The 22,230-nt window shown below is 33.5% G+C and overlaps 1 protein-coding gene across 1 annotated transcript; it reads right to left on the reverse strand.

Annotated features, from left to right (window-relative positions):
* Positions 1–3,732: 3,732 nt before the first annotated feature.
* LOC134238720 (inner centromere protein-like) lies at positions 3,733–20,249 on the reverse strand. The gene is made up of 19 exons (XM_062720839.1): positions 20,158–20,249; positions 17,682–17,890; positions 17,223–17,339; positions 15,876–16,500; positions 15,577–15,633; positions 14,235–15,265; positions 13,949–14,048; positions 13,760–13,796; positions 13,484–13,511; positions 12,137–12,188; positions 11,803–11,928; positions 10,823–10,932; positions 10,295–10,462; positions 9,741–9,816; positions 9,152–9,357; positions 8,409–8,517; positions 7,786–7,997; positions 7,458–7,594; positions 3,733–4,879 (listed from the first exon to the last, which is right to left on the reverse strand). Exons 2-19 carry the CDS (start codon positions 17,888–17,890, stop codon positions 4,692–4,694), a joined length of 3,588 nt encoding a protein of 1,195 aa, XP_062576823.1. The 5' UTR covers positions 20,158–20,249; the 3' UTR covers positions 3,733–4,691.
* Between the last annotated feature and the right edge of the window lie 1,981 nt (positions 20,250–22,230).

The raw sequence follows: 22,230 nt of genomic DNA on the forward strand, positions 1-22,230 counted from the left end.
GAAGTGTCCCTTCAATGAACAAACTTGAATCCTCTTTAACAGAGGATACTTTGTGGCAAGTTTGTTTGAAATTGGCCCAGTGGTTCTTCAAAAGTTGGAAATGTGAACAGATTACTACGGAAGCCCAATAGTGCAAACCAAAAATAAATAAAGAAAAAACGAAATTATTAAAAAAAAGAAAAACAAAATATTAAATAAAGAAAAACGAAATTAATATATAAAGAGAAACGAAATTAATATATAAAGAAAAACGAAATTATTAAATAAAGAGAAACGAAATTATTAAATAAAGAAAAACGAAATTATTAAACAAATCAGTTCGTTTTCCTTATTTAATAATTTCGTTTTTTACTTTTAATAATTTCGTTTTTCTTTATATATTAATTTCGTTTTTCAAGTAGAAAACTGAAACTAAAATACGGAATTTATAGATGTGCATGGTAAGGGCCTGAACCCATGAATCATTCCATAAAGCGCACATGTTATAAAGCATCACCTCGTAACTCTTTACGCCTTATCTCGACATTACAAATGTGTGGGGGAAATGAAAATTTAAAGAAGATATAAATATCAAATTACAAATTAACAAACGTAGAAAAAATATGTGCACACAGCCTAAAATTCCCATTTCCGTAAACAATTCATAAACTACTGTATTCAATTTTGTTTACGGGAATTTGTTGCTGTGTCATATTCCCCACATCATTATTGGAGTCTGTAGGTCTGGACTTGTTTGTTCACAAATAAATACAGATTGAGAGTTTGTCATTTAGAATATGTGAAATCAAGTTCTTTAGTAGTAATACACTACCACTGACTTATAAATAGTACAGATTGAGAATTTGACATTTATTAAGACCAAGAATTAAATCAGAAGTGTTTTGCTTTATTTTTAATATAGTGAGCAATCATTAAAATCTACTTATTGTAACCACTTTGACTAGATTAATTTTTTTCACTTGTTCTCTTTAAACATATTTTACATTGAAGTGCCCAGAGCATGGCGAGTGGAACACTTCTACCTCTTTGTATTTAAAAATTTCTACCGTTGGTACTCTTCGGACTCGCACGTCTACATCTGAGAGAAAAGTTTTGGGTAGAGTTGTTAAACAATAAACAATGTTAACAATGGCACCATTGGTGTACCATTTGTGACATTGGTGTATACCATTGTTAACATTGACAGATTTCTTAGAAGAAATGTCAAACCAAGATTATTATTCTTGCTTCGTGCATATCATTTTGCAGCAAGAGAATGCTTTCAGAAATACTTTTTAGATAAAAAGATTTTCTAGAAAATAAAATATATTTTAAATGTCTTCCGGATTGTCAAATGTAAAATAATTAAAGTAATAAAATTTTGATTCTACATTAAATATTCTTAAAAGTTATTAAAATAAAGATTCTGAAACTTTCAGTAAAAAAAAAACCACATTTAAAAAAGACGTTTTACACCTATATACACAGAGTTTATGTATATAGGTGTGGTAAAACATTACAATGATTTGTTACTTTTTCAACTTTTTTTCCCTAGGGAAAACTTTCATAGAATAATCTTGTTATCTTGTTATCAATTTTATAGATACTAAAAAATGATTTATAGAGTAAAAATGAACTCAATAATGCATAAAATTTATTTGAAACACAATATAAGACAATAAACCTTGAGATCTCTCGGGTTCTTTGACCAAAAAAATAAGACCAAATATAGTACTCGCCATTTTGTTTGACGTCATTAAAAAGGTTACCATTTCAGTATTTTCTCTGTAAAATAAAAATCCATATTTTATTATAAGTATTATCAAAAACAAATATGTCCCATTGGCTTACCAGAGAAGAGAGAGAGAGAGAGAGTGGTAACTTTTGTCAGCAATACGCAGAATTGCATGAATCGCAGTGAAATATCAAACAAACCCACAGTCTACATCTCTTAACGCATCATTTTAAGCATTTTCTAATGCATGTATGTAAAGCCATGGGGATTTCAACGTAAATGTTAAAAATTCAACAGTACATAACAACGGAATCTTAACCTTCACGAAAAATTAAAATGCATTTTAAAATTTATTTGAAATAATCTCTTTATATGTTTCATTTCCAAAATCATTATTTGAAGTGTAAATTCATTTGCTGTTAATATATAGCTTAATATATAGCTTGCAGTGTCCAAATGGTAAAATATTTTTTTTTGTTATTCGTCTGACACATCCTTGCACTTTCACAAATTTTAACTTTATTCTTAGTTCATTAGGAAAAGTGGCAGGTTTAAAGACATATAAACAATGAAAAATATTAATACTATAATCCAGAAAATTCAATGTGCTTGTGTTTAAAAAGCAAAAAAACACACAATATATTGTAGTTTAAAAGTATTTTGGTGATGAAATATCGTATTAACACACCTATGAAGGCTAAACACGAACAATAACATGTTTACAAAAACCTGTGTACATAACACGAAGTTCGAATTTCAAATTTTTGTACACAACGGAATGACGATACTTGTGAAGTAGTTCTGCTTTCTACACATTTCAACCTTCTGAATAAAATTACCTTGATTTAAGTTTTAATATTTCTCATTAATACACTTGTTCACTTATCTTTATTGATTATAGATTTTTATGAGATTGATCAAGGGTGTGTTATCTCACCTTGTCAAAAAATTTAAAGTTTTAATAACTTTTAAATGAAATAAGATTTTAAATTAATTTTTGTGTGAAATGTGCTATTAAAATATATAATTCGTGTTATTATATGATTGAACAATTTCCATCTCTCTGATTGGCTGAGATCCAACTATGTTAGAAAAATACTACGTTGTATTGACCTGCACGTGACGTTCCAGGTCAATACAAGGATTTATTTCCTCTACATTGGTCTAAAAATAGATTGAGATATTCCAAATTGATACAAATTGTTTTGGAAAGATATTCAAACGACTATGATTTTTTTGATACAAATTGTTTTGGAAAGCTATTCAAACATGATTTTTTTATGTGAATAAATCATATTAAAGCGAATATATATTTAGGGTTATGGTGGTAAAAGGGGATGCAGGGACCCCCTCCAATACTTTTACTGAACAATTTTTTTTTTTACTTTTTGGCAATGAGTTTTCCCTGATAATACCCCTTCCTTTCAAAATCTATCCTATAAAAAAAGAGTGACATTATATATTTCTTTCATGGCAACTAAAATTGATAAAAAAAAAAAGCATTTCAAATTGGTACAACTGGTAAGGTTTATTCACATTTCAATTCTGCTTCCCTCTTGTATTTGGCTGGGACTTAATAAAATGCAAACAAATAATGAGCTGCATCATTTTATCAGCGAATCATATAATAAAACAGTTATTGCTGTTTTTTCGGTGAATACAATGATTTAGCCACCTTCGAAGTACAATATTCACCTCGCCCTTCGGGCTCGTTGAATATTGTACTCCTCAGATGGCTAAATCATTGTATTGACCTCAAAAAACAGCAATAATTGTATAATATTATACAGAAAAAATGAGAAATCTGTGTCCAAGTACCTTTAAGTCCACTATAAACAAGTAGTAAAAATATAATAAACACATGAGCATGTGTAATTTTGGTCAATTTTTTACTGGTACTTGAAAACATTTACTGCAACTAATCAATAGTATTGTTAATGCATCCAGTTGGGTATGAATTGTTGATCTCCCAGTATACCAAATTTTGCCTCAATCAGGATAAAAACAAATGTCACAAAAATTATTTTCTTATTTAATAGAAATGTTCATGGTACAAACAAATTATTGATATTATGTCATCATTAAATATTTACTTCATTTGTAAGCATGCACTTCCTTCATACGACACAAGTCAGTTTAATACATGTATTACATTTTTTAATTTTTGCAAATTTTGTCAAATATTTCTTGTCAAATGAAACAAAACATATTAAAAAATGAGATACAATGAAAAAGAAAAAAAAAATCACTTACATGTATATGGAAATATCTACAAGTAATTCTTTTGAAATGAATCCTTTTATGGAAGTAGACCAGAAATTTTATTATTTAGTGGTTAGTTTCTCCAATTTTGATCAGCTTTGAGAGAGAGAGAGAGAAAGAGAAGGGGGGGGGTAAGGATTGAAAGAATATGAATGAAAGCTAGGAAGAAAAATTATAGTGTTAATTTACAACTTATTGTTTTGGGGTAAATGATCTAACAAAGAAAACAGTCTGTGGTTAAACCTTCAAATGACTAAATATGCACATTTTTGTGTTTTTTCTTCTCAATGACTGTCATATGTACAATATGTAAAATGAATTTTATACTTAGACCTGAAAAGACAAATTAAGTAGAAAACTTGATTAAAACCACAACTGCATACAAACTCTCTCAAGAAAAAATAAAATCACACTCCCTTCTGCAATATCATAACTTGTGTACATCAACAGAATCCCGCTAAATACCATGTACACTTACACATATATCAAGGGGAAATAAAAAAACATGCTGTACCGTGTTTACACACATTCATGCATTAAATTCTGTTGTCTTCCAAAACTGATAAATAAAAAAAAAAAAATAATTGCTCATTGGCACAAAATGTCACAGAAAATGACAAACTTCATCAACGTACATGGATCTGCATTTCAGGAATGCAAGCACTGGTGCATTGTTCTTGACTGAAATGTCATTGTAATAAACAAAATGACAATATCAATGATGATTCATGCCAGGTTTCAGGATAGGTGATGTCCAGATGGCAGAACTTGTTCTCTTGTTAAACCTAGCCTTCTTCTTGACAAACAACTCGTTGAGATCAGGGGGCACGATTTCTGTGAAGAGGAGATTCAGGTCAGGGGGATGGTAATGTTGCTGAATCAAAGCTGCCTTCAGTGAAGCCCCTAGAAAAAAAAATAATTAGGTATCAAGAGCAGTTACTTTACAGTAAAATATTCTTTTATCAAACACACACACTTATAGTGAACTGATACTTATAGCAAAGTAATTTTCATTCCCTGTGGCTTTTTAAAAATTATAGTGAATAGTTAACGAACATGACAAATTACATTTATAATGAAGCAGAATTGTTTGATGCTAGCACTCTTTAACTGAACATTCTATTGCTAATGCTAAGTACTCTATCTCTTTCTCTCTCAAAGAGTTTTTGACATTAAGCATTGCATATTTATCCTTCCTTTCCATAAGGGACGCATAATTAATGTAAATTTTATTTCATGTTCAGAGATTAATAAGATCAAAATGCATGTCCTCTGCAAAAAAAAAAAAAATAAAGTGCCTCGCCACAGCATGATACGCCCGTCAAATATTGTTCAATAATCATAAATTGGTTAGGATGCAAGAAAATCAGGTAGCCTTGATTAACAGATTGACACAGATTTCAATGATTTAATTTCCATTTCTTATCATACATATCTAAGAGATGCAGTGTAGGGATTGATTATAACAAATACATCATATAACTCTAAACTGGTTGTGCTAGAGCATAACAAATATCCATCTGCAGCTTACTTAAACTTAAATTGTTTATTGCATATTTTATGAAATAATAGAAATGCTACAGTTTAATAAAACAAGAGGACTACGGGCCTTATAGGTCACCTGAGTATCATGTAACAACTTTCCAGCGATTGTATTTGGTTCGTGTTTTAATCCAAAAGCCATGAAATTCACAAATTTTGAAGGAGGCACCAGTGCTTATCAAAGGGCAGATTTCAAAGCATTAATTTATTTTTAGTCAAAGTACCCCCCTGGTACCCCTGACCCAGCTGCCCTGAAATTATCTATTTTGAAAGAGGCCCCTTTCTTCATTATAAGGCCAGCATTTTTTTTTATGTTTAGGTTTAGTTATGAATGTGAGAATAAAAAAGTCCCGAAGGAGAAGGAAATAAAAAAAAAAATTTGATAAATCAATTATTAACATTTGTACATTCTTTTTTTATGCTATTCTAATAGGCTCCTTACCACTGGACACATAATGCTTTTAATTAAAACAAATAGGAAAGTAGAACATTTAATTGCTTATTTCATCATCTGCCAGTTTGGGCCAGTTATATAAATTTTGTGACGTTGCTCAAAATATATTTTAAAAAATCAATTCTATATAAGTCTTTCAATATATCTTCATTTTTTTAATATGTGTTAGGTGAATGTGTAGACATTGTTCTAAAATTTATTTGATGCCTAAAATTATAATTCCTATCATAAAACAGACAGGGAGTATTGGGGAGTAGGGTGAACATTTTTTCAATTAAGTGTAAAATAATTTTTCTGGCTGATACAATTGATACTACATGCCTGTATATATTTGTATATTCTTGCCTTTTAATAGTTGATTTTTTTTTAATTTCTTCAGGTTATTGTTTATTTCTTCCTCAAATGGACTTAACTTCTCCAATAGTTTTATTCATTACATCTGATGCATAAGCAACCCTTTTCTGAAGAATGATGCTTAGACTGTAAGCTATAACAGAGACCTAAACAATGTCGCTGGCAATATGCAATAGCTACCACGGGCAGTTTAAAACCCGGGAGAGGAAAATAATTTACAGACAGATACTTTTGAAACGAAATTTATAAAAAAGTGGACTAACTCTTAATTAACACAAGCAACTATGAGGCCATTTCTTTTTGCCCAACTCCCAAGAGATAAATTAAGATAACAGCTGCATCAGATTAAGAGATGCTCTTAGCTCCTGACAATAAACTCATTAATTTCTCTCTAATTTGAAATGCAAATTTCTGCTATCAAAATTCTTCTTGACCAGTGCTTGATAATTATGCCCATGGGACAAACTGAATTCCTCTCAAAGCATAAACATTTGTTACAGATTGCTGTAAAGTATATAATGAAAAAATAAGTTTTTACTTAATTTAACATTTTTTAATAAGGATACAACTATATTTTTACATTTTTTAGGATTATTAAATTTAAAATTTAAAAGACTTAGTTTTTAAAAAAAATTCACTTAAATTAAAGGTCACAGTGACCTTGAAATAGGCCGCGACACACCTTCTACTTTAGCTGTATACTTTTGCCAAGTTTGAAAGCTCTAGGTCTCATAGTTTTCTAGTTATGAGCCGGACAGGATTTTTCCATATTTGGCTATAGCATCTTTATTAAAGGTCAGAGTGACCTACTTTTTGTGCGAGACACACCTTCTACCCAAGATGTATCAGCTGACAAAGTTTGGTAACTCTAGGCCTTATAGTATTAAAGTTATGAGCCGGACACGAGAAAAGCTAACAGACGGACAGACGGACGGACACGAAGCCTATAACATAATACGTCCCGTCTTAAGACGGGCGTATAAAAAGTCTCATATTCATTTATTTTTAAAAGAATGCTTGAGTAAAACAGATGCCTTGAGTACAATAGGAGTGGCAATTAAGTTACATAGGGTTCATAAAAGAAAATCTTCTTTTTACACATGAGCTTTGAAGATATCAAATTAGAATTACCTAGGGCCCAGTTAGGCACCCTTTTCCTGGGAGCATCATCCTCGTCGGTGGAATCGTCGGATCGGAGATCAGAAATGTCATAGCTCTCCAAGGACACCTTCTGGGGCAGAAATTTCTTGGCTGGCGTCATCTCATAGCTGCAAAATAAAAATTTTGTCAAAGTTTATTCACCCTCAATTTAATTTTTGACCAAATTGTTCCTAAGAAATTTATTTCATAATGCATTTCTAAAAGTAAAGCAATTCCTCCGAAATAAGCTTCAATCTGTACTTATGGTGTAATTTTCTCGTTCTTTTATGTTCAAATATGGAAGAAGATAATTTCTTACGAGTCCGGGTTTGGAATTTTCTCCTGGCTGTTGATGGGCTGTTCGACGGTTAGCGTGGAGTTCAGATTGGGTTTGGGCATTCCGGAGACAACGCTGGTAGCGGGGACACTCTGGGCCGCCATGTTATGTTTGTTTACGATGGCATTGATAGCCTTCTCCCTCTCCTTCAGCTCTTGTCTTCGCTTCTCTTCTTCCATTAATCGTTTCTTCTCCTATGAAGGAGAGGAAAGAACACAATAGAGAATCAGTCTGGTGGAGTTATAATAGAAAAAGCATTTATCTTATAACATGTACAAGAAAAGCCATCTTTAAAAAGTTGTTTGATTGCCCTCTCCCAACCGACTGATTAAAAAATGGCCCAACTTGAAACATTGTTATCCTACATTCCATGACACAACATTTTCTTTCTTTTCATTCCTCTTTATAATATCCCATCAAATATGTTGAAATTTTCTTGGAAAAAATTTTTTTTCCCACTAAACCTACAGACCCAATTTTACCATGAGTCAGGAGATTGGAAATAACAGAAATTCCATGAAAACATTTCAACTAAAATTCACTTGTACCTACTACAAGTTATACATTTAACTTCAGTCTTAAAATTAGAGCAACTCCATATTTACCATTTCTTTGATTTTTTCCATTTTCTGTTTGAGCTCCAACTCTTTTTGTTTTCTCTTTTCTGTATCAATCCGCTCCCTCTCAGCTCTTTCCTTTGCCAGCTGCCTCTCTCTAAAATTACAGTTATATAATTTTCTAAAATATTCATCTCAACATGTAATTTTAAATAAATGATAATCAAAAGTTTCAAACAGAGCAAAAATTACATTATAAATATAAACAAAGAATTTTTAAATGTTAACTATCCCCCTTCCATAACAAAAACTCTTTCCCACCCCTACTCCCTTTTAGAGCCTTACATAAACATTAAGAAAAAGCATGGGGGACAACATTTTAAAGATTACTGATACAATATAACTTCAGTATCTCTATAAACTCTGATATTTGGAATACAGTGAAGATGTCAAAGTGATTTGAAAGTCCCATCCACTATTTTCTTGTTGTACTTTAACCTTGAACTCTTACTGCAGAAGTACTTTTTTTCCGTGTGGTATTAAGTTACATTATGTACGCTTTTACAAATTTTCCGTGGAAATTTATCCAAGCATGCTTAATATAAATGTGAGGCATTTTGTGACAGTGTAAGAAATCCTCGTAATTTTTTACCCGGGGATTTAACAGAAATTGAGATTCCGCGGAATTATGACAGTGTGAAAAAAAGTATGTCTACAGTATTTGGCAGTTTCGACCTCAGTACCATTGAATGAAAGATAACAAAGTTTGGCTGTATCATTAATCTGTGTACCTTTCCTCCCTGAGTTTCTGCCTCTCCCTGATCTTCTCTTCCTCAATCTTCTTCAGCCTCTCGTGCTCCGCGATCCTCTCCCGCTCAAACTCCGCCATCCGCTCCTCAAACTTCCTGCGCTCCTCAGCCTTCCTCCTCAGTCTCTCCTGCTCCTCGTGTTCCTTCTTCCTCTGCATGAACTCGATATTCCTCTGTTCCATCTCCTCCTGAAAGATATAATGTGGTGTTACTTTATTATCTGTGGGTTTTCTCCTTACATATTTGGATATTACTATCTGGCTTTAAAAAGTTTTAAAAGGAAATTTCAAACATTAAATATAAATGTCATTTTAATGATTTCTGTCCATCATTTTCAGTTGTGTTCAAAAAGAAAATTCCTTTTAGGTGGGTTGAATATTCTATTGTTTAAATGTAATGCCATACCATAATGCATCCTGTCTTATGATAGGCATAAAAAGAAAAACATGGTATACATGTATCATATTGTCATTTTCATTCTTCAGTCCTCTCTGTATCCAGGTTTATCAACACTGAATGAAAGACAACATACTGACGTGCATAAATAAACATTTAAAATTCTTCCACCCACCTGTTCTTTGAGTTTTCTGGCTCTCTCCTCCTCTTCCTGTCTCCGTCTCTCTTCCGCCTCTTCCTGCTTTTTCAACCTGAAAGTTAATAGTCCATTTAATCTTTGATCATAGTTGATACAACTAAAGATATTTAAATGCATTCATAAAGCAAACAAAAGGTTGAATGGGGTTGTCTTTGTTTTCCAATCACGAATAACTCTTTAACATCAAAACTGGTTGATATTCAAACATCATCAATCACTTGAAATCCAGTGAAGTAAAATTTAGCAAGCTAGTCTCATTGCTATTGATATGAACCAACATTATTTACAACAACCAAAGGAAAAATGACTCCCCTCTAAGAGAGATCATATTCTCCTATTCTATACCCAAACTACATGTATCAGCGATTCTCTCATGAAGAAGATATACATGAACTAGTACCTCCATGGGTCCCGTATTTACACATATCTCAGTCACGTTTGGGAAGACAAACCACACATTTCTCCCATGTTATGGGGGGGGGGAGGGGGGGCTACTTTAGATTTTTCTCCCCATCTCTGTGAGGACCTACCTGAGTTTCTGTCTCTCCTGCTCCTCCTTCATCTTCTCCTCTTTCAGATCGTCGGCCTGCCTACTCTTCTCCTCCAGGGTCTTCATTATTCTATTTTTAGACTCCATCTCCTCACGATTGGCCTGCTCTCTCCTCTCGTTAACTCTTCTCATCCTTTCCTCCCTTTTTCTACAAAATCAGTTTCACAATATTAGTTTAAAAAAGCAAAGATTTTCTTTGCCTTTGATTTACATTTTTAGGGTGCAAGAACATTTTTCTATGAAAAGCATTTTCTTCGCACAAATATATAAAGGGGTGTTGATGCAAAATGTTGTCTGTTTCTAGACTGTGCAGTTTATTTCAACAATTAAATTTTAACTTTGTAATATATATTTTTTAAATTTCAAAGAAAAATTATCTCATGTAAAATCTTGCACCTAGTAGGTTTTAGAAAATAAGATTTGTATAGCATGAAGAAGCATAAATATTTTAGAAACATAAAATTATTAACAGTCTTGCCTATACTTTTCTGCAGGAAACAAAACTTACTTTCGGAGCTCCTCTATCTTTTTCTTCTTTTCCAGTTCTCTCTTTTGTAACCTCTCGGCTTCTTTCTTTTTCTTCTCCTCTAGCTCTCTCTTTCTTTGTTCTTGCTGTTCCTGTCAAAACAGAAAATAAAAAAACGGTTTAATTGAATTTTTTTAATTCTGATTTTGTTTAACTAAAATATTTTTCTTAAACCATGCTTTAATGGTCTATTTGTATTTAATATACATTTCACAGAAACACCCATCTGGAATAATACCTACAACTCCAGGGCTTGACAATAACTTTTTTTCCCTACTTGTCCATTCGGACAAGTGACCAAGACATTTACTTGTCCGAACTTCAACTTCACTTGTCCGAAAATTTTTCAATCATCTTATCAAGATTTAATACTTGAAAACTAAAAATAAATTCCATTACACATCATGTGCTTGATTGATGTGATGTTATTGTTAAGTACAAAAACACATAACACGAAATTTAATCTGTGCTTTCTGTCCTGACAATAACATAAATGTCCACAAGAGAACCTGTCAACATCAAACAGAATCCACACTTTGGTTCCTAACTTCCATGACTTTCGGTAGTTTGCAATTAGTGAAGTTCGATCCCGATCGAATGTGAACTCAATTAATATAGCAATAATTATCGGGATCGAAGTCTGGTTTTTATGTACAGCTTCCGTCTTGAAAATTCTTATTAGCTTTCAACAGTCGTTCTTTTTATTATTTAGAGACTCCTTTACATAAAAATGCACTTGTCCAATCGGACAAGTGCCCAGCAATAATCACTTGTCCATATTTTTTTCATTGGTACCGGACAAGCGTTAATGTCGAGCCCTGAACTCTCAATTTCTTGAAATTAAAACTATTTTCATTTTATCAATGTCAATGCAGAAATTATTGTGAGGATTCAAATTTAATGTTGTTCTCAGACTGTTATGTCAAAATTTTTTTTGCTGTATAAAATATACAAGAACTGACCTTGACAGAGAGTTTGTTAGGTGGGGTGTTCTGATGCAGGAAGGACTTCACTCCACTGAAATTGAGTCCAGCTGGTCGCACCACTTTATTGTTCAAGTTGTTCAGGAAAGACACGGGTTTCACAATCTGAATAAACACAAGAAAATCATTTCACAAACCAACAATATAAAAAGTAACTGAGATTACAATCCCTTTGCCTTTAAGAAAACAAAGTAGCCCCCCACCCCCTTCACACTTGAAAAAAGCACGATTAGTTCCTTCATTTGCAAACTGATTTTTAGATGTGACCCTTAATATATGAACGACCTATTAGTGTATACATGTATTTAGATACCTTTGCCTGTGCTCGCGCTGAATCAGGTGTTTCTTCTTCACTCTGACTGCTTCTACAATGTACAACATACATGTATATCATGGTTAATGTACTACACTCAGGGAGGTCAATGTTCATAATAACCAAAATTCTACTCAGGCCAAAATAAAATTATAGTTTGTTTGGAATTGCCGCCCGCCTCATTAAAATACCCCCCGCTCAAAAAATTTTATTGACAAAATATTGACAATATTTTTTTTATCATTTTATCGTCTTACATTGTTTAGTACAAGTTAGTTCGTTCGTCGAAATAGCTTTTAAAATCGGGTTTGAGCTCACATTAATTTAAGAACTCGGGTCAATAAAACGCTTTCTTCATAGTATTTATGATATAGCAATTATAGGTGGCGATTTGACAAAATAAAAGCCACCAAAATATCAGACCATGTTCAAGATGTTGGAAACATTCAAGCATTGTGTTGAAGAGCAGAACTTTTATGCATCTCTATAAAAAAAAAAGATGAATAGAAAATTAAATGGAATGATACATCGATATCTTGAAAGAGCTATTGTAATAGACTGCACATTGAACTTGATAAGTTAGTCCGTCATGTTGAAAAAAAAGGTCGTTCAGTTCCCACTTAAATAATTACATGGATCAAAAACGTTTTATCCCAAATACTAAAGGAAAAATGTTATCTGTCAGTATGACAAGTCTTTGAAACGTAATGTTAAAACTGATGCATGGTGAAAACTCGAGAATGTACGAAGCACCCCCTCACGGTTTTACACAAAACATCCCAACTATTCCTAAGAAATTTTGTGTGGTTCAAACTGTTTGCAAGCGTTGTTTTAACAAAGGGGTAAATTTTAAAGAGAAATACTACGAAATAGTCTGATAAAAGTATTGTTTAAATAAGATTCTTTAAATAAACTAGAAGTTTGATGCTGAAATATAACTATTAATAAATGAACATAATCTAATTAACATCTAAACGAGATTAATATTTGAGTACCGTTCTGTGTATGTCTTTTTTCTTCAAAATCGGACCAAATAATATTAATAAAATAAAAGAAAGAGGATAATAAATGGAAATTACCACTGTTCATTGAAATTTTATTTTATATCATTTAGCTTCAATTTGTAAAAAAAAAAAAATAAAATCCCTCCCTCCCTCCTGGGTCTGAAAACCCCCAGGCGGCAATTCCAAACAAACATTTTTTTAAGGATGGCCTCATTTTTAAGAATGTTATCTGTCTATATATACAAATCAATGAAGAACTCTTTATACATTGCACATTAACAAGTTTTGATTCAGTGGTATTTTAGTTCCTCACAAACAATGATGATTTTAAAGTGCTTCATACCTTTCATCATCTGTTAGTGTGTCTGTACCTTAAATTATAGAAATTCGAATTATTCAAATTTGAAAAAAAGAGATACATTTTTCAAAATGTAAACAGTAAAGCACATAAATAAAGAAATGAAAACTCATTTTTTTCTTTCTTGGTACATGTACTTTTAGACTTTGAAAACTACTAGTTGCATTGCTTGATACGTGTTACAAATATAGCCTGTACAGCCTACATGTATGTTCAAGAGATACTTTATTGTATTTCAATACTAAATTGATTATCTAGTACCTTTCCTGTAACTGCTGCTCTTGGCATCGGAAGTCACCTGACAAAACAAAAATAAAAACATTTCAATGAGAATCATATAGAGTAATGACTAGGATCCCTCTTTACTATTTTAAAAACTCTTATTTCTCAATAGCAAAGTGTGCTGAGATGGCACTTGAGACATTTTGCATTGAAATGGAAATAATGTACCTCAGAGGAGTCACCACTTTCTCTCTTGGTTTTCTTTGACAGAGATGAGTTTATTTCATCTTCACCATCCGTGTCCAGAGTTCTCTTTCTTGAGGTCGTTCTGTAATAAATCAGATTGCATGTATTACATGTGTTGATAATTATCATCTCTTAGCTTTATCTCACCCACTTTCAACCTCTTTAATCTCTGTAAATATGAAGTTTTAAGGTTGCACGTAGGAAAAAAAAAAAAAAACTCTTTATCAAAACACACTTGATCAGGAATGTTATTATCCCAAAATCTTACCTTGCCCTGGGAGCAGGATTTTCTGGGACAGCAAAATGAGCATCTGCATCAGAAGTGACCGAGCTTCCTTTAGCCTTCCTCATCTTGGACCTGGTGGTCCTAGAGCCGTTGGTCAGACTGCCGTGACCAGAGTCCACCTCGCTGGTGGTATCTGACCCCGCAGCAGACGACACAGAGGCCCCCTCCTGCTTCCTCTGCTTAGTCCTGGTACTCTGTCTGACTGGCTTGGCCACCTCCATACTCTCATTCTCCAAAACTTTCCTGGTTTTCGTCCTGGTCCTTTTTGGAGGAAGAGCATCGGTTTCGCTATCGGACTCGGACTTGACCTGAGTTTTAGGCTGGTTTCTCTGCTTGGTGCGCTTGCTGGCTCGGGGTGGCTGTTTTTCCTCTTCGGTTTCTTCACTTTCGTCATCAGCTTGGGTGACGGAATCCGTCTTTTGTTTCGACTCCGTGGACGTTTTACATTCCTCGTCCTCAGATAACAACATCACCTCATCATCATCAGATTCTCCTACAATAACATCCGAGGACAAATCCTTCCTCTCACTCTCTCCCTTTTCCACAACCTGTTCTTGGTCTCTAGTACTTTCACTCTCTTTAGTGTCTACAGTTGGGACATTTTCACTCTCTTCCATACAAACATCCTCCACTTGACCGCCCTTTTCCTCTGTGTCTTTCCCAGACTCCTGATGTGAAGTAGATAAAGGCTCCTCTGCAGCGCTGTGCATTGAGACATCCTGTTCCTCACCTGACGACTTTTCATTATCCTTTTCTACCGGCTCTTGAATAACCTCCTTTGATTCCACTGGTTCATCTACTTGAACCTGTGTACTTTCTCTCTTTTCTTCTTCATGTTCACTCTCTGCTTGATGTTCTGGTTCATCGTCAATGTTCATAGCAGTCTGCACTGACTCAGCACAATTCACTGCTGAATTTTCCTTTTCTGAATCTAGTTTTCTTTCATCAGAATTATCATGTGTTGAAGAATCTACAATATTTGGCTCACTTTGGCTTTCTCCTTCTTCCTCGTCCTACAAAAAACAGAGATAATAGTATTAATACAAGTACATTGATTTACTTTGATTGTGTACATTATTCCAAGAACCTGATGTATTTCTTGCGAAGGTTGCAGTGTTTTCCATTTATTTTAAAGTAAGAGGTTAGAGATCAGTTGTAACAAGCTAGGGCTGATTTTTATGAACAAATACTCTGTGGACCTTAAAACAATTTTTTTTTTTATTTCAAAGCAGCATTTTTGTTAAATTGAAACTGTCAATTTGACCGATAGCCGGTTCTTAGGGAAAACACTGCTAAGGTTTGATGATATGATGACTCTTTTTACCTGTTGATCTTTTTGGACTTTCTTCTTTAGCTTAAGTTTATTCTTCTTTCCTGGAGTCTGAAAAAATAATAAAAGAATGTCTAACTTAATAACAAGCCTATTTCTTTAAATATGTTAAGACTTTATGTCCTAGCAATAAATAACCCAAAAGGCAAGCATTGATTAATCTATGATTGTTCTAATAAACAAAATTTAATTCCTTATAAAAATTTCCATCAATCTTTCTAAGCAATATTGGAAATCAAAACACAAGTTAAAACATCATTAAATATATTTTCTATTCTCACACCCATATTTACCTCTTTATTTTCAGCTGCATGTAGAAGTTTGGGGTTCATGTGTATTTTACTACTCTTCAGTAAACTTTTTCTACTGGCGGATGTTGATCTCAGGGATTTATGTACACTCAATCTTTTACCCAAAGTCATTGCCTCTGGTGTCTCACGGCAACTTTCATCCGGTCTAGACACAGATTCCGTTTGTTCCGGTGTTTCTGGTACGGGACTCTGGTTCACGGCCTGTCCACGACTTGACGAGGGGCTGTTTTGCTCTATGTATTCTTCATATGCATGAACTTTGTTCTTCACATGACCTTTACCTGGTTTCCCAACCGGAGGGCTAAAAACATGTGACTCAGAAGTCTGGGGTTTAGAAGTCCCCCCTTTCAAAAGTATATTAGGTGTTAAATTATCACATTTAGTTGAACTGTTGAAGTTAAGGACTGGTGTTCTCTTATCTTCCGTGGGTTGTACTTCATTGGCCAGGTCTTCACTCTCTGAATTTTTGGCGGCCTTCTTTGCTGCCGTGTTGCGGGTAACTCTCTTGGTTTGAGCTGTCCTTGAGGCCGCTCTGGTACGGTAGGTCCGCTGAGGGGGCGTCTCGTAAGCAAGAATGTTAGCATCCGTATCACAAGGAGTAGGCACACTGAAAACAAAATAGACAATATTGTTATCCAGTTCTCCATAAATATCCTATCAAACTACAAAAACCAGGGATTTTCCACTCACTTTTGGGAATGGGGCTCAGGCCCTTGGAATTGGGAATTTAACGACATTTTATTACTAATTGGGAAATTTTATTATATGATGTTTTTTTAGAAATAAACACTAAGATGAATAAAATTGATGTTTTACATAGGTATTATAGAACTATGAATCAAAGAATTGATCATTATGATAAAGTTTTACACAATTTCCAAACCTGACAATGTTTGTATTTCATGAATTATGATCAAGTTAACTTCTCAAGTTCTTCTGCATTCAAAAATTGAACATATGCAGTTCATTTTTGGGAAAAAGGAGGGGTTTTGCAATTGGGAATGGGGCCCATATTCGGCCCTACAATATGTAGTGGAAAATCCCTGAAAAACCCCATGCAATATTAAGATATGGTTGTACAAATATTTGCAAAAATGATCCAAATCTGATTACAATAATGTATCTACCCCTTCTAGAACATTTTGAATGCTTTTGGGGGAGAACAAATACTCCATACAGGTCAACCAAGGAACATTCGGTTTCTCTTGCCAGACATCATAAGACAGTTGTTCCAAGACTCACAATCATTACGATAATTTTGACTGTTTGTAATGTCCTTTTTTTAAAATTGACTACAGGATTTATATATATATGTTTTGAATCTTCAACCTTTCTGTGGGATTCTCTGTTTCTTTTTCTTCTTCGATGACCGTTTCCTTCCTTATGCGTCCCCTCTTTCGCTTAGCAGAGGGGGTCTTTGGCAATAGCTTGATCTTGCTGACAGGGCTAAGAACAAAACAAAATAAAGTTAAAATTGTTTAACTCGAAAATCTTGACCTCTTATTCCATAGATATATTGAAGCAAGTAAAAAGCTTTTTTTAAATGTATTTTAATCTTAACTTTTTAAAATCATTGGAGACCCCTTGAAGTTACTTTTTCCTCTCTGATTCATTTATTTAGATAAAGCTTTGGAATATGTAAGAGCTCTTCAAAATCATTAAAGAGGCAAGAGTAACTCCTAACTATATGCTCTCTGTATATATGTCTAGCTTTGGACTGACTTGACACCAAATTATTTATGCCTATAACCCTACATAATAAATTTTACACATTAACACACGAAATACCTTGAAAACTCTCGTTTGACTTCTTCCAGCAGTTCATCTGCCCATTTGTATTCGTCCTCAAACATTTTAACCACATCTTCCTTGATGATTTGGTGAATTCTTGTGAAGGAGGTGACAAACAATTTCCCAATGACATTTTTAATATTGTCATCCACCATTTCCATGGGGACTTTAGTGGCATTCTTCTTATTTTTCTTAAGTTTGGGCATCTGAAATAATCATAAAAAATTATCAGTTTGCTACAAGTTATTCTTTTCATTTTCAGCACATTCATAAACTCAATTAATGTCATCAAAACTGCAGTCTTCGAAATAACCTGGGAGCCCAATGCCCGGGACCTGGTAAATTTGCCAGCGGGCACATGAAAATTCTCAACATGTCAAATCACATGCCCTTTGGGCATGTGTGGATTTTCTCTCGATTCACAATGTTTACTTGCCATTTCTTCTGTCATACCCCAGTTAATCGCGTAAACTTGCATTTTTACATGGTTTTTAGCCCTATAGTATAGTACAACGTCTGGGAGAATACTTACTTGTGGACCTAGAAAAGTCTCGAAAAAAGGTAAAGCCATAAAAAAAGTATTGCGCCCCGTAAAACAAGCAAAATATTTTAGTACGCCCATACCCTCATTTTAAAAAGACGGAATATCGTCATTTTCGTCTTTTTTGCTATTTAATGGAAATAAATTGACAAATAACTCTTCCACTCTTATTTTTGCATTGGAAATTTCTACTGTCAACATAACCAGTATTGTAGTCAACTGTACTAGAGAAATGAAGTTTGCTTACAATGTTTTTTGTCCTTTTTTTGGTTGGTGGATCTAACATTTCAAAGAGATATGACTCCGTATTCTAGAAACACTCTTAATTATGACCATTTTTCGTCATTTTCTTAAGATGATGAGTTTAAGTTATAATAAAAATTTATTTTATTACTCGAAATCATCATTTTAAAAATGACGGATTTCAATCTCACTCCTGACTGTTGTAAAAAGTTTTTGAAATTCACCGGTCCCACCGGCAAAACTGGTAAATATTTCAAAAGTCCGGTTATTTTCTTCATGTAATCGGTCCGAGGGACCGGTAAAAAAAATTGGATCTTTCCGGAATTTTAACCTCTTAACCTCTGAATTTTAAGTTTATTTGTAAGATTGTCTAAAGGATTGAATCTGTGTGTATGAAAGAATAAACTCAAGGGCTTTTACGACAGTTAGTCGTGATCTTTTTTTGGCCATATCTGTGTTTGTTCGATCAATCAGCTGATTCAATTTGTACAGAAATGTTTATTGTAGCTTTATTTGGGGTGCAACATAATGTCAACTGAATTGCTAATCATCATTTACCTTGAATATAAAGAGTTTTAAAATAATCATTTTTGTTACATTAAACATTTCCCCAACATTTTGAACTTCTTTTTCTGCGGTAGGCAGCCATGTTGGGTTTCTACTGTAAATATCACACCTAGTTAATTCAGTCCGGGGATATTTGACCTTCGGATTTTTTTAAAGCCTAACTGGAATTAAGATTTTTTTTTTTGTTTTGAATATGTGTTTGTTGATGGACCAGTGAATATTTGTGTGGACTGGTGAATTTCACTAAATCACTGGTCCACTTGACCAGTAAAATTTTTTTTTATTTCAAAAACTCTGTAATCATGATAATGATCAGGTCCAGTCCAAATACTATTTCTACCTACTTAGCTATAAATAGCTACATAGGTATTTAAACCTACCCAAAGTAGCTATTTTTACCCCTACTTTTTGTATTATCTACATTTTGTGGCCAAAAGACTAAACGACGCAACATGGTAAATACCATATTTTTTTGATACAGTCACACTCATGATGAACATGATGAATATGACAAAATTTTAACCAAAAAATGATTACTTCCTGAATCGGCAATTTTACATTAGTATCTATGCAAAACTGATAATATACAAAGATATCATTTTTTGGCCAAAATTTTGTCATAATCTCATATTCATCATCAGTGTGACTGTATCAAGAAAGTCAGTGCTCACCATGTTGCGCCATTTCTGTGTTTGGCCACAAATGCAAGTAAAGCAGAAAGTATGTAAAAATAGCTACTTTGGGTAGGTTTAAATACCTACATAGCTTTTAATAGCTACGTAAGTAGAAATAGTCTTTGGACTGGACCTGATGATCTATATATATACAACATGTACAAAATTGAAATGTTTTATTTACTGATACCGCCTGATTCATTTTTTCATCATCTTCATTAATAATCTGCACAAAAGACATTTCGTTGACTATAAACATCAACTGACATTCATGAATCAAAATGAATTCATCAATGACATGTGATGTAGCAGCATAGTTTATGCTTGGGACTCTTAGAGGTACAGGATCTAATTATTACGAAAAATATATGGTTAATTGTTTCAATTGGCATGAAAGAATCGCTTATGATATAAATATGACGATAAAAAAGACCATTCAACTACTCACTGTTCCCTCCCGATGAGTCCCACTTTTGAAATATATGAAATTTTACCTCCAAATTATCAGCCAATGAAAATTGACTTCCGGCTAGACCACACAATTAACTTTCGGACAAAACCGGAAAAGTATGTTAAATCTCTATGGCTTTGTATTTTTGTCTCAGAACGTATAAAGGAAATAAACAGAAGAGAACAGATTGGAAATAAAAGATTTATTCATTTCAGATTAAACTTGTGAACGAAAACAACCATGAATGATTTTTAATAGACTGGCCTGCCTGTCTGATATCTGATATACAGACAGGTGATCAGTAATGTAAAGAGCCCTCTACCGGCCGCGCTCATTGGCTGATAAAAACTCTCGCTGACGTAGAATTTAAATACCTCGGGGAAACCAAAAGAGATCATAGAGTGCTATATTATGGATAATTATCGTTACCTGGAGTTTTCTTTACGTACGAAAATTGCATTGGCAGAAATCAGTGGCGGATTTAAGAGGGGGGGCGCACCCGGCGCCCCCCCCTAAAATTGTCAAAGTTTGTGTACATCAGGCTCAAAAGATATTCAACATTAATTTTTCTTAAGCTTTTGCAAGGAAGAAGTATTAAAAGTGCTTTGAATAACGATACCTTGGTTGTTTTACCGACGGGCTACGGAAAAAATTCGATTTACGAGGTGCTGCCTCTTTCCCTCTTGCCTCTAGTATACACAGCCACATAGTTTTTCTGACACAAATCATAGAACTCTCGCATTTTTTGTCCAAGTTAATTTATTTTTGAAAACAATTTCTACAAAGTATTCCGCTTTCACTTTTTTAACAGTTCTTTTCAATACATGTATCTGTATTTGCTTTTGATTCAATTAATCTAACACGGTCACTAATATTTCCACATACAATAGAAATACGTGTATTCCTTTTGTCAGATTTTTGTTTCACAGGAGTGTTAAACATTTCATACTAGGTCTATGTACAAGACATTTCACTTCGCTGAATTTATTCTAAATTTTCAGCCGTGATATAACAGATCAGCAAGCCCCTATCACATTACATGGCATACATTAATTGGATAAAATAGAACTGCAACAACTCTGCAAACTAGTTTTGTTTATTAGAATTGACATATTTAATTACCGCAGGAAACATAAATCGGTTTAAAGTTCCCCACTGAGTCAACAGATCGCTTTATTGTGTGATTATTTCCCATGCTGTATCGTAGAACAGCGGCGATAGATGGCGTGTCACTCAAGCCAGGAATCCCTGGCTTTAATGGCGGTGATCACCTGTCTTTTCCTGCGTACGGTAAAGACAGGCAATACCAGTCTATGATTTTTAAGTGTATCTAAATCTAGGTAGTTTCGCATTTTATGGTAAAGTCTGTTATGGTTTTTCCAATTCTTAATTTGTTCTTCAAAAGTCAAAGGAGGGTAATGAATGCAGCAAAAAATTCATTTTTTAACAAGAAAAAATTCGAAAACAAAATTGCTACTTTTTTCGGAATGTTTTTGTAAACAATAAAAAATGAGAGATCTTCCGAATGAATCACTTCCGCCATTTTGCATTTTGACATGTAAACATACAAAGTAAATATGTCTAGGGATTCGAATAATTACAGTCAAAGCTACAAGCTTGTCGTTGTTGGAGGTGGTGGGGTAGGGAAAAGTGCTCTAACAATTCAGTTTATACAGGTATGTGATTGGCAAAGTGACTACTTATTGTCACAATGGCTAATTGAGGAGCCCCTCATTAAATGGGTGGTGATTCAGAGTGATTCACAAGGTTCTATATGTATATTTTCCCCAATTTTATTTATTGTCAATATTGATTTAAGTTAAATTTAAGTATATTTTGGTGGAAATGCGTGTTTTAACCTACAAATTTATGTCGTCAGTCTCAATATCCAAATTTGAGAGAAAGTAAATTTCATTAATTTTTTTGGTGAACCTTCACTGCTGATACAGAGAAATTTATCTTTTCTTTTACATGTATGTATTTTTATTTGTATCTTTTTAACATTCTTGTAAAATCAGTTCACACATTTACCCTAATAAAAATTAATTGCATTCACACATGTATTACTGT

This window comes from Saccostrea cucullata, unplaced genomic scaffold (genome assembly GCF_032062105.1).
Source record: "Saccostrea cucullata isolate Sc308-1 unplaced genomic scaffold, CSIRO_AGI_Scuc_v1 ctg4769, whole genome shotgun sequence".
Lineage (NCBI taxonomy): Eukaryota > Metazoa > Mollusca > Bivalvia > Ostreida > Ostreidae > Saccostrea > Saccostrea cuccullata.